A 12,940-nucleotide genomic window follows, 5' to 3' on the forward strand; every position below is an offset into this window, starting at 1 on the left:
CCAGAGCGTGCGCTCTCTCTCTCTCTCTCTCTCTCTCTCTCTCTCTCTCTCTCTCTCTCTCTCTCTCTCTCTCTCTCTCTCTCTCTCTCTCTCTCTGTCTCTCTCTGTCTCTGTCTCCCCCTCCCTCTTCCTCTCCCTCTCTCCACCCCCTCTCCTGTAGGAGATACACAATTCATTTGTTAGAGAATCTGTAATTTTCGCCCCAAATTGTGCCTGAAGTGTATGGTTTTCAGTCACATCTGTTCAGTGCAGTCCCTTCAGTTTAAGCCCCACGAGGGAATGAGAACATTAGCATCACATGATGCCTGCTTGGCAGGCCACACCACCCTAAACATGTGGCTGCATGCATAAAAGCTGGGCAAGGATCATTTATATTGAAAATATTCTGTATTGTAAATAAACTGAGCAGTCTGGCTGCCTCATCAAGTATTAGGCCTATTCCTTAAGGCTATTCATGGTTGTCAGCTGTGTGAGTAGAGTGAAACAGTTTGGGGCTCATAAAAATCTTTGGAGGCCTGTTTTCAAGGCCCTCACTAAGGAAGCAGGCTCTTTCCTGGGAGGGTGGGCATATTGACTCCCTTTCTCCATTCCAGGGCTTTTTATCCATACTCACTTTGCCTGAAATCAACAGCTCTAAAGTCAATAGTCTGTCTGTTCATTAGTAATATTTTTTTTGGTGGGGGAATTGCCTTTATGTTCTAGATTAAGAAGAAACAGCAAGATGTCTTGGGCTTCTTGGAAGCAAACAAGATAGGATTTGAAGAGAAAGATATCGCCGCCAACGAAGAGAATCGGAAATGGATGCGTGAAAACGTACCTGAGGAAAGTCGCCCAGCCACAGGGAATCCACTTCCCCCTCAGATCTTCAATGAGAGCCAGTACCGTGGGGTAAGGAATAATTCAAAGATTCTGCATGGAGAGAGACTTGCCCTTCCCCTCCTTCCACATTTTCTATGAAGTCCTTTCCCACTCCAACCTCTTTAACTGTCTCAGAAGACTGGAGTCTTCTTTGGCCTGTCTGCTGTCAGACACATGAATCCTCTGCAGGAAACTGAGTGCCATTAGAGCAGGATTTGATCTCAGGTTTCCTTGACTAGCCTTCATCCTGATTTTTTTCCAGTCAGAACAACTAGGTGTTTTATTTCTGGTATGTCTATGGCAAAAGCTCCTGGAAGGGATTCAACTGCTCTCATTATTTCACTCTAAGTAGGTAAAAACCCATCTTGTTCTTCCTCACAGTCCATGCTTGTTTTCGAGGAGGAGGCTTTCTAGATCTTTTTCATTCTGGGATTGGCCATAGGGCTTCCACATCCCTGGGCATACTGCTAGTGTGATGGAGCTCCCCACTGCACTCAGGTTTGATGTGTCAGACATCGAGTCTTTTTTCCTTCAAATCAACAGTCTTGTAACCCTGTCCGAAAAGGAGACAAGGGTGGTCTGGCTTGACCTGCTCTTGTGGAAGCTGGACTGGCTGCTTGTGATCTTTTGATGATTAAATTCTTTTGAAGCAAGAACTTGACAGAAGGATCTGGGGGAGGCAATTTTCAAACAGTGTGCCAGGAGCCCCTGGAGCTTCAGTTCTTGGTAGGAGAGTGGACTCTGGGCAGCCATGTTTAATGAAGGTCAGCTCAGCAGCCCTGTCATTGCCCCAGAGGTTGAGCCCCTGCGGGTGAAAGCCAAGAAAGTTTAGTAGCCTCAGGAGATCTGGGTTTGAATCCCAGTTAGCCATCAGGCAGGTTCATCTTGGTCAGTAAACTTAGCTCTTGTTTTCTGGTCTTCCTCTGTTGTCTTGTGGGGGTTGTTGCATAATGAGTATGAGCCTGAGTCATCCCATATGGCTCTCTTGTTTTGACTGATATTTTTAATTGCCTGCTTAGAAGGTCCTGCTCATTTCAGTTCCACAAGTAATTACTTGCTCCTGTGACATAAAGAATCAAAGGGCATCCAGAGCTCTCACCCTATCCCTATTCATTCATTCATTCATTCATTCATTCATTCACTCATTCATGCTTGCATTCATTCAGGGATACTTTTATTCCAAAAGTTGATTATTGAACACTTGCTATGGGTCTGGCGCCTTGGCAAGTAGAGACAAACCTAGGTCCTGCCCTTGAGGTGCTTACAGTCTAATTAGAGAGAGAGAAAGAGAGAGAGAGAGAGAGAGAGAGAGAGAGAGAGAGAGAGAAATAGGTGAGCCAACTAGAGACTGTGCCAAGTCTGGGTAACAGGCACTTGTTAAGCACCTAAAATAATTCTAAAGCAGCCAAAATATAATTTGGGTCAACAGCCATTGGTTAAATGGCTCCTCTGTGCAAACAAATGGGAGGCAGAGAAAGACAAAGGGAGACCTCATTGGCTCCCTCCTGTCCATGGGCCCACATGGGTATTTTCACATCTGTGAACCTCAACCTTCTTTGGCACTGGTCGCTATTGGCGAGGCGAGGGAGGGGAGGGCAGTTTTGGTTTTTTCCTTTGTAAATCCAAAATAGCCGTGGCAGCAGCAGCAATAGCAGCCAGGGGGAGAAGTGCCAGTAGAGGGGGGAAAGCTCGAGCTGGCACCACCAAGTCTTTTCCACAAGAGAGTCTGTCAGTTATTAGGAAAGGCCTGGGGATCCCATCTGTCTTGTGCTGGTGCAGTCCAAAGCTCACCAGCTTAATTTTCAGGTGGGAAAAACAAAAAAGAAGTTTTTTTTTTCCTTTGAGAAAACACCACCTCATTTCTTTCATGTCTAAAGTGCTACTGAAGCCTAGAATTGGAAAAGGCCTTCCAAGTTGTCCTAGCTTTGTGGCCCTCAGCAGCCAGCATGTGACAAAGGGCTGCTCCCCATATCCTCACGTTGTATATAGCAGGAGCCCCTGACCAGTGTTTGATCACATTTGAACTAGCATCAAAGCTGCCTGTCTTCACTGGAGACCAAGATGGCATGTGTTTGCTGTGTTGGAGACAGTCAGCAACAATGACTTCTGGGCCAAAGTATTGATTGGAAACTTGTTTTTTAAACAGTAGATGTTCAAGGTTACTGTCAAGTCAAGGTAGTATGGGTAGAAGAGGAGTTACTAGACTTGGTTGGCTTGGCCTCAAAGGGCAGAATCAGGAGCAATTGGTACAACAAATTGCAAAGGGGCAAATTAAGACTTAAATTAAGGAAACACTTCCTTCTGATTTGAGCTATCTCAAAGTAGAAGAGGCCGCTTGGGGAGATAAAGTAATGCCTCCCCTCCCCATCACTGGAGCACTTCAAGCAGAGCCTGGGTACCCCCTTGCAGATTCCTTTTTTGGGAATTGATTGGACTAGTTGTCTCCACTGTAAAATTCCATGATTTGTCTCGAGTTCTTTATGAGACACTGATGCCAGAAGTCAGATGACTTCACATCTGGAGACCTCCTTCAAAGGCTAGGTGGTGTTGATGGTTGTTGAGATTCCCATTGCTTATAAATGGATACCTTGATTTTTTTAAACCCTTACCTTCTGTCTTAGAATCAATAGTAAATATCAGTTCCAAGGCAGAAGAGCAGTAAGGGTTAGGCAATGGAGGGTCAAGTGACTTGCCCAAGGTCACACAGTTAGGAAGTGTCTGAGGCCAAATTTGAATTTAGGACCTCTATTCTCCAGGCCTGGCTCTCAATCCAATGAGCCACCCAGCTGCCCCTGATCCCTCAATTTCTTGAGAAAACTTTGGAGGTTACAAAGGTGAGCCTCTCCTTGTTGAAAGGAACCAAGAGTAAGTGAATAATGAGTGCTTGGGCTTCTTCTTTGGTTGAGGCATCTCTAGCCCCTGGGGGGCCCTAAATGTTGGCTATATTATGTATAGCAGGAGCTGCATCCCTACTTGGCAAACTATGAGAGAGGTCATCTTGGAGAAGCAAACCCGTCACGACTGCTCTTTCATTTCTAATGAATCACTTAGAACAGCAGGCTTACTTCTCTGCAATTTTTTAAATTACAGGCAAGATCTAAAAATGCTACTTGTTTACTAGGTTGGCATGTCTTGAGGCCTTGTTTGGGTGGCTATTTCAGTCACTTAGGAGAAGGTCTGTGGGCCTGGCAGCATGGCATTGATTATAACCACACCTCCAACTTCCCTTAACCTTCCAGGCCCTGGTTCCGCCGGGCTTCTGACTGCTCAGAAGTTTGGCTATTGTTGCTTAGGTCCCGAGGTACTACACCTGGGGTATCCAAACTCAGCACCTACCATCCATCTCCATCCTCTGCCTAAAGACCTACTAGGAAACTCAAACTCCCTAGGGCTGTGCTGAGCATTTCTTCTCTGATTGATAATGGAAGAGAAGTAACTAAGGGGAAAGACCACTTCTGAGCACAGGGAAATAAGAGATGCTACTCACTAAGAAATTGTAGGCTTCTCCCCAGATGCAGCTGAACTGCTTGTTCCAAAGTGGCTTTAAATTAGATAGGGACCAGAGGACAGAATTCCAAGTTGCCTTGCCTGCAAACCTCTCAGGATTGCCATGGGCCTGAGCTTTGCCTCTTCGCTGTACCTCCTGGTAGCTAATCATCGTGGCATCAAGACCATTTTATAGCAAGGACAAAGTATCTCAGTCTTGCTAATGGGCCTGACCAAATTGGCCCAGGCCTATTAAATATCTGCCGTCTTGGTTTCCTTTATGGTTCTTACCACTTCTAATTCTCTCTGCTCTCTTCTTCACTTAGGATTATGATGCTTTCTTTGAAGCCAGAGAAAATAATGCAGTGTATGCCTTCTTGGGTTTGACAGCCCCACCTGGGTCAAAGGTAGGCTTTCCTTTTGCTTTCTAGTTGATAAATGATTATTTCTGATGTTATACAATCAATTAGCTGGCAACATTCCTCTAGAAAGGCTGGGTGCAGCATAGGATAGCCCAGACTGGCACATCCCCTTCTTCCCACCCTGAAATCTAGGTACACTCTGACCGGATAGTCAAATGTGACCCATCACTTCCAAGGACCAGAGAGGCAGCAATGACCCATCAAGCTCCATAAGGTAGCCAACTTCTCATTGATCAACTCCCAAAGAATGTTAAAGACTCCATTATGAGAGCTGTCATGTCCCTTTCTTAATCACAACATGTGTCCCAGGCCATGGTAATTTTCTTGGCATTTACCCACTGTCTGCGTGTGAGTGGAAATGCTACAGAGGGATTCATTGGTGAGCTTGAGGAGCCCTGGGGTTCAAAAGCTGGCCAGTGAACTGCTGGCTGAATTTGGGACCTTTTCCTTGCCAAAGGCAGATTCCTTTTCAAGTGTGTCATCCCAGGAGAGCCCAAATCAAAAAGACAAAGCCAGGAACAAAAACCAGAATGAATGGCCCCCTGACGATATTTCTGTATTGCCCTGGTAGTCATTGTGCAGCTAACAGGAACTCCACCCTCAATGTAGAGAGGCTGGGCTGACATGCTTACCCTTTCACCAGAGACCGTAGGGGGCTGATCTGAGTCACCCTCCGAAGTCTGTTCCTTGCCAAACTGGCTTTTCCCATGGAAGAAATGTCCTATTTTAAGCTCTGTCTATTTAAGTTTTCAGAGACATTTCTATATAAGTTTTCTAGTGATACCCAAGCCAAGTAGGGGCATCAACGGATGACCTTTTGGTGAATTGCAGGTCCAGGGGTTGTGTCTTCGATGGCACTGCTATGATGCTCAAATGTGACAAGTTTTAAAGTACTATTGAAATGTCAATTCCCATCATCGTCATTATTGTTACCACCACCACCACCACCACTACTGTTGTACTATTCGGGTCTGGTGACTCACTTCTCATCATCTCAAATTTGGTTAATAATTAGAGGTGCCATTTCTGTAGTGCTTTAAGGTGTACAAAGTGCTTTACAAATATTTTCTCATTCGAGCTTCATAACAGCCCTATGGGTTGGGTACTGGAGGTGTCACTGTCTCCATTATACAGGTGAGTAATCAGCTCAGAGGGGTTAAGTGGCTCACCCCACATTCTGTTGGTACAGGACAGGGGTCAGCAACGTATGGCTCTCGAGCCATACCTGGCTCTTTTGAGGGCCAGATACGGCTCTTTCTGCAGGAGCCATAAAGTCCATTTTTTTTCAGGCGCTGTTACAGGAGCCGCACTGTGAGCACTGCACGGCTCTCACGAAATGACATTTTAAAAAAGGTGGCGTTTATGGCTCTCACGGCCAAAAAGGTTGCCGACCCCTGGTACAGGAGAAGGAGTATCATATTTGGAGTCAAGGCATTCATATCCATGAAGCTTTAGATATCCAAAGGACTTCTCAAGTCCCTTTGAGGTCTAATATCCTATGATCCTATATTCATTTTGCAGAGGAGGAAACTGAGGACTAGAGCAGTCAGCAAGCATTTATACTGTTTGTGCTATATGTCAGACACTGCACCAAGCACTGGGGATTCAAAGAAAGGGAAAAACACGGAACCTGGCAAACAACTTGGTATATGCAATATACAAGCAGATTAGATGAAAGATGATTTTGATGGGGAACACTGTCAGATGGGGAAACTGAGAAAGGCTTCCTGCAGAAGGTGGGATTGGAATTGAGGTTTGAAGGAATCCAATGAAACTAAGGCAGAGGTGAGAGCACAAAAACCTTCTAGCCATAGGGTGATAACCAGTGCAAAGGCTTGGATCCTGTTGGGGGGGGAGGAGTCGTGCAAATGACAGACCTTAGATTCCAGCTTGGGTCATCTGATGCTAAATCAAATGTTCTGTCCCCTATTAGTGGCTAGGCCACAAGGGATAGGCTGCTGGGCTTGGAGGAAAAAAAATTTGTTTTTTTTTTTCTTCAAAATTTAGCTTCAGACGCTTAGTTGTATGACCTTTAGCAAGTCACTTAACCTCTGTTTGCCTCATTTTCTTCAACAGCAAAGTGGGGATAACAACAGCACTTATTCCCAGAGTTTTTGGGAGGATCAAATGAGATAATATTTGTAAAAAGAGCTTAGCACAGTGTCTTCCTCCCTCCTAACTGCCTCCTAGGCATACTGAGGTAAAATGACTTGCCCAAGGTCACAGTTAGGAAATGTTTGAGGCTGGATTTGAACACAGGTCTTCTTGACTTCAGGCCTGGTGCTCTAACCACTTAGCCACAGCTACCTTTTAAATACCGAATAGGGAAATTCTCTCTGATCCTAGAGGTAATAGGGAGCCACTAAGGAGAGAGATGAGATGATCAGACCTCATGGTTATGAAAGTAGCTTCAGCAGCTATGTGTAGTATAGTTTGGAGTGGGGAGAGGCTTAAGGCAGGGAGCCCAGTTAGAAGCCTGTTGCAGCAATGTGATAGGAAGTGATGAGGACCAGGACTAGAGGTGTGTGTGTGTAAGAAGAGAGAAAAGGATACATGTTGCATACTTTTTAGTTTAATCTACAATATTCACATTTTATCCATCTCTTCCTTAAGTCTAGACAATCAACAAAACTCCAAATCAAGACCTGATCTGTAGTATTTGCTCATTTCTGAATTGTAAATGCTCACATTTCGCAAAGAGCTAGCTCCTGCATACTCTTGCATGCAGGAGATTTTGTGACCATAAAAGCAACAAGATCTGGAAACAGATTGGATAAGTGAGCTGGGAAGGGGTGTGAGAGTAGGGAGCCCAGGATGACTCTGTAGTTGCAAAACCAGCCTAGATGCAGCCTGAGCTCTCTACCCTCTCCATATACAATGAGCATAATCATCTTTAAGGCCTAAATCAACCCTGAGCCCTGGGTTTTCCTTATTAATGCAGGAAGGAGGTTAATACTACTTAGACACATTGCAAGAAGTGAAACGGAAGTTTGAGGTAAACTCACTTACCCAGAAAGTTATATTTAACTACAAGTCCCATTTCCCTGAACATTCTGGTTAATCAAGGCCCAGCTGCTAAGGTAAGAAAAAGGACAGGGAGAATGTGGGAAACAGACACTGTGTGTCTATGGGCCACTGGCCAACCATAGCAGGGGCTTTCCTTGGGCTGCCTTAGGCAGGTGGCACCTTTACCTAGCTCATTGCTCCTGCAACCCGGAGCAGGAAGGGCTTGTTTGGCTGCTTGATTGGCACTAAGGGGATCTGGGGCCCCTGAAGCAGATGGGTCTTTGCCATCAAGTATTAGGTAAGTCCTGGCCTCATAGATGCAGCCAGCAATAGTTTTAATCCAAAGCTGTAGTTTCTTGTCCCTCTGTAAGGTTTGAGGACCAGCTATGTTCTTTTATCCAAAAAAGTTTACCTTACTGAATAACATCAATTTTCCTGTTATCTTTGTTGCAATTTATTTCATTTAAACATTCTTACTTATTGGCATTCTCCCTGTCCCCTTCCCTCAAAAAACTGATTGTGAAATAGACCTTTAAATTAAAATTAATATTCAATTTTTCCCCAATTACATGGAAAAGCAATTTTTAACATTAATTTTGTTTTTTAAGTTTTGGGTTCCAAATTCTCTCCTTCCCTTACCCTTTCCCTGAGATAGGAAGCATTCTGATATAGGTTATATATGCAGTTATGCAAAATATTTCCTTATTAGTCATGTTGTAAAACAAAACACAGACTAAAAAACAAAAACAAACCAAAAAAATACAGAAAGTTAAAGAAGTATACTTTGATCTACATTCAGACTCCATCAGTTCTTTCTGTGGAGGTGGATTTGCATTTTCTATTAAAAGTCTTTCAGAGCTGTCTTGGATCATTGTATTGCTGAGAATAGCTCAGTCATTTGCAATCGATCCTTTTACAATAGTGTTGTTACTGTTCTCTTGGTTCTGCTCACTTCAATTTGCATCAGTTCATGTAAATCTTTCCAGTTCTTTCAGAAATAATCCTTTTCATTACTCCTTATAGCACAATAGTATTCCATCACCATCATATACCATGACTCGTTCAGCCATTCCCCAATCAATGGACATCCTCTCAACTTCCGATTCCTTGCTACTACAAAGAGAGCTGCTTTAAACATTTTTGTACCTAGAAGTCTTTTTCCTTCTTGTTTTTAATCTCTTTGGGATACATAGTATTGATATTGCTGGGTCAAATGGTATGCATAATTTTTACAGCCCTTTGGGCATAATTCCAAATTGTTCTCCCAGAATAGTTGAATCAGTTCACAACTCCACCAACAGTACATTAGTGTCTCAATTTTCCCACATGCCCTCAATATTTGCCATTTTCCTTTTCTGTCATATTAGCCTATCTGTTAGGTGTGGGGTGGTACCTCGGAGTTGGTTTTATTGGCATTTCTCTAATCAGTAGTGATTTAGAGCATTTTTTCATATGACTATGGATAGCTTTGATTGTTTCCTCTGAAAACTGCCTGTTCAGATCCTTTGACCATTTATCAGTTGGGAAATGACTTGTATTCTTATAAATTTGACTCAGTTCTCAATATATTTGAGAAATGAGGCCTTTATCAGAGAAACTTGTTATAAATTTTGTTTCACAGCTATGATTACTGTATATTTCTCTCCAACCTGCTTTTCCCATTCATCCTACTCTTTCCTTTTATCCTGTCAATTGGGTGGAATTCCTGTTGGCAAATAACTCACATTTACAGGGCACTAAAGAGTTAGAAATTGCTTTTCCCATAACCCTGTGAGATAGGATGGATAGTTGTTTGTTTTTTTAAAACCCTCACCTTCCATCTTAGAATCAATACTGTGTATTGGTTCTAAGGCAGAAGAGTGATAAGGACTAGGCAATGGGGGTAAAGTGACTTGCCCAGGGTCACACAGCTAGGAAGTGTCTGAAGTCAGATCTGAACCCAGGACCTCCCATCTCTGGGCCTGAGCCACCCAGCTGCCCTGTAGGATGGACAGTTGTAATAACCCCATTTTACAAATGAAGAAACTGAGGCTCAGGGAGATTAAATGGCTTGTCTGTGCTTGATCTTAAATGTTGGAGACAGAATTCCAGACTCCTTTGGAGTCAGCCCAGCCTTTCTTTGGTTTATGCAGAGCAAGCTCTCCATGCTGGAGACAGACTGTATTTCAGAGAATCACAAGTCACCTGGAACTGGCAATGGGGGCACTACAGTGATGTGCCTTAATAAGCCCTTGGGCCCCCATTCTCTTGGCACTTGGAAGCTGCTTACTTTCCAACTTGACTGCCCAAATCACCATAAGCAGCCACTGTAGAACAGCTCACCTTTGGAGTTGAAACTCCAGGGACATCCTGCCCACCTTCAACAGCACTTCTGTCCAAATATTTGTGCATCAAAGTTGATACTTTCCGACAGCCAGCCTGCTGCTGAGGGAAGCATATGTCGAACCCAATCTGGTCACATCTTTCTATTTTTTCCCCCTCTTTAAAGTCAGTTGTGCTGCTCAGACACTTTGAAGTGAGTTTCTGCTTTTCTGACCTGCCTGGGACAGAGAACATCAGTGTAGTCTTTTACCAAAGATTTGGAGTAGAGACTTCTTGCTCTTTATTGTTCATGTGACTGTGAGCTCACAGAGGAAAGGCTGGAAGGGATCTCAGAGACGGTTCAATCCAGCCCCCTCATTTTCCAGATTAGGAAACTGAGGCCCATAGAGGATAGGGAAGGGTCTCCCCCAAGATCTCTCAGGTAGGAAAAGGCAGAACCAATATTCTTTGCTGGCACACAGAGAATGGCTTTAAACATTTTGGTACATATAGGTCCTTTCCCTTTTTGTTTTTAATCTCTGGGATCCAGACCTAGTAGTGGTATTGTTTTAAGGTCAATGGTTTTTTGGGGGGATTATATACCCTGTCTCCTCTCAAACTTGTCAAGTCCCTTCTGGGCAGATCAAGAATTTTCTGTTCTCTGGCTTCAGGGTTCTTTACCTCCCCACTCCCTTCTCCCCTTAAAAAAATAAAAGGACACTGGAGAAAGAGGTTTTTCTATGTCCCTTTCTTTGGCCTTATGAAGGATCGGGACATTCTCTCAAGATGTAGCCTACTGTCAATAGACAGAAAGTTCCCTACCAGTCTGAGCACTTGATTGCACATGTATGACAAGCATCTTTGTTAAACTCTTTGAAACTATAAGGATTTGGTTTTTTATTACCCAACAGGATGATTCATTAGAGATGGTAGAGTCGCCTTCCTATAAGTAGGCCAGGCTCCTCAGTGGTTGGTTGGAGATGTACCCGACGTTTAACGTCCTATACCATTCCATACTCCCTTGCCAGAGTGTCTCCCCGGACAATGATGAGAGCCCAGTGGAGGCCAAAATCTGGACAGATGATCAGAAGAAATGTTATTGCAACTGTCCTCCCCTCCCCCCACCAGGCACCTCAGTGCCTTATTTGACATCTTTGAGGGCTTTTGTCATGACCAGCCCTCTAGCATTTGGGCTAGACCCCAGACTCCATTCCCTCAGGCTTTGGGGTTTCCATTGGCATAGGCTTCAAAACCCCAGGGTTATCTCTGGGCCTCATCAAAGCATCAGAGGAGGTCTGGGGTTGTGGGAGAGGGGAATTTAACAAGTTTCTCAAATTGGAAACTGCCGTGTAAAATGTTATCAATTCTTCATTTACATTTGGGCACTGGGACTTGGAGTCAGTCTGGGTTTGCCTTGACACTTGCTGTGTGATCTTGGGCAAATGACTACCTCTGATCCTCAGTCCAAACATCTATACAATGTGCTTAATATTCTTCCCTCTTCTTAGCTTATAGGTTGTTGGAAAGTTTATAAACTGGAGAGTTTTTAAACTTTCCAAGCTGGAAAGTGCCACATCCTTATGAATGATTATTGTTAGGCTCAACCACCATTACTTTCCAAGCAACTGGTATAGAGGAACGTAGGGAACTTCGGAGTTATTTAGACTAATACAATTTTGCCCTAGTAGCTCCAGGCAACTGTTTGGGTGGCATTTTAATTGACTTCATCTTTTTCTTTTAGGAAGCCCAAGCACTGGCAAAGCAGCAAGCGTGAACCCTTCTGCCTTCTGGCCTTATGCCTCCTGTCGAGGGATTCGCCACCGCAGTCGCTTTTCTAAAATAGCAAAATTATCTTGGCTTCCAGAAAACAATAGGCTTCATGTCTACAGCATCAATTTGTTGCTTGGTGTGCTCAGCGTCCCAACAATAGCCAATGGAATACATGATTAAAATGTGAATGTTATATGGTTAGAGCTTATGGGAGATGATTATTGGAAAATTGCAAGTAGATGTGATGGAGTGGTTTTGTGATCTGTCTGGGCATCTGTGCCCCCCCCCCTTTTGGTAATCGTAATGCAGAAACCTCTTTTTTTATATTATTATTTTTATTGTTAACTGCAGCTTAAGTATCTCTAGAGCTCCTGTTGTTAAGCATATGTGAATCCAAAATAAAATGGGAGGGGAAGAGAATCTGTCTAATTCATTCAATACCTCCATGCCCTCCTGGATCTTTCCAGGCAAGCACTCGTGTCCGATTTTGATGTGTTGCTGTTGCGATTTTTAAAGAAGCCATAAGCGATGTTTATCATTTGGCGCTTGTCACGATGACTTATGGCCATTCCAATATTCCAATTCTTCTGTAGATGGAAACTGTGTACTGTGTATGACACATGCTCTTGGGGCTCCTCATTGGAGTTTTGTGCTGCTCATTTTGGTGATCAACAGAAAACCCCTTTGCACTGAGAAGTCATAAAAACATTCAGGTGACAGGTCTCTTGCATGACTTCCCAGCTGAGGCTTAATCTTCTTCTTCAAGGTGAGCTGTGTGCAAAGACCGGTCTGTGTCTGAGCACTTGGCCCCCAGGCTTTGAGTCCACATGGGGGCTGCAGAATCCTTCAATTATGTGTCTGAAAATGGGCAGAAAATCATCGCCCAAGGAGCCCAGTTTCCATGGGAGGAGCTACGAAGCAAATGTTCCCCAGGTGATAATTGGTACTGTGGCTTAGTGGGTTGTTGTTTTCTCCCCTTCAATTTTCAAATGACACATTACTGTGGCACTAAGCTACAGAAATTGGCAAATAGGAATTAGAAACTCAACTGTGCAAATGCATTTTCTTAGCATGTGAAGCACATTTTTTCATGAGTA

General features: G+C 43.8%; 1 protein-coding gene across 1 annotated transcript in view; it reads left to right on the forward strand.

Moving 5' to 3' along the window:
• Positions 1–12,263, forward strand: part of SH3BGRL (SH3 domain binding glutamate rich protein like) — a 127,373-nt gene extending 115,110 nt beyond the window's left edge. The window contains exons 5-7 of the mRNA XM_044682808.1: positions 703–888; positions 4,671–4,751; positions 11,815–12,263. Of these exons, the coding sequence (XP_044538743.1) occupies positions 703–888; positions 4,671–4,751; positions 11,815–11,847 (300 nt within the window). The 3' untranslated portion in view covers positions 11,848–12,263. The remainder of the gene's footprint in view (positions 1–702; positions 889–4,670; positions 4,752–11,814) is intronic.
• The last annotated feature ends 677 nt before the right edge of the window (positions 12,264–12,940 follow it).

This window comes from Gracilinanus agilis, chromosome X, assembly GCF_016433145.1.
Source record: "Gracilinanus agilis isolate LMUSP501 chromosome X, AgileGrace, whole genome shotgun sequence".
NCBI classification, from domain to species: Eukaryota; Metazoa; Chordata; class Mammalia; order Didelphimorphia; family Didelphidae; genus Gracilinanus; species Gracilinanus agilis.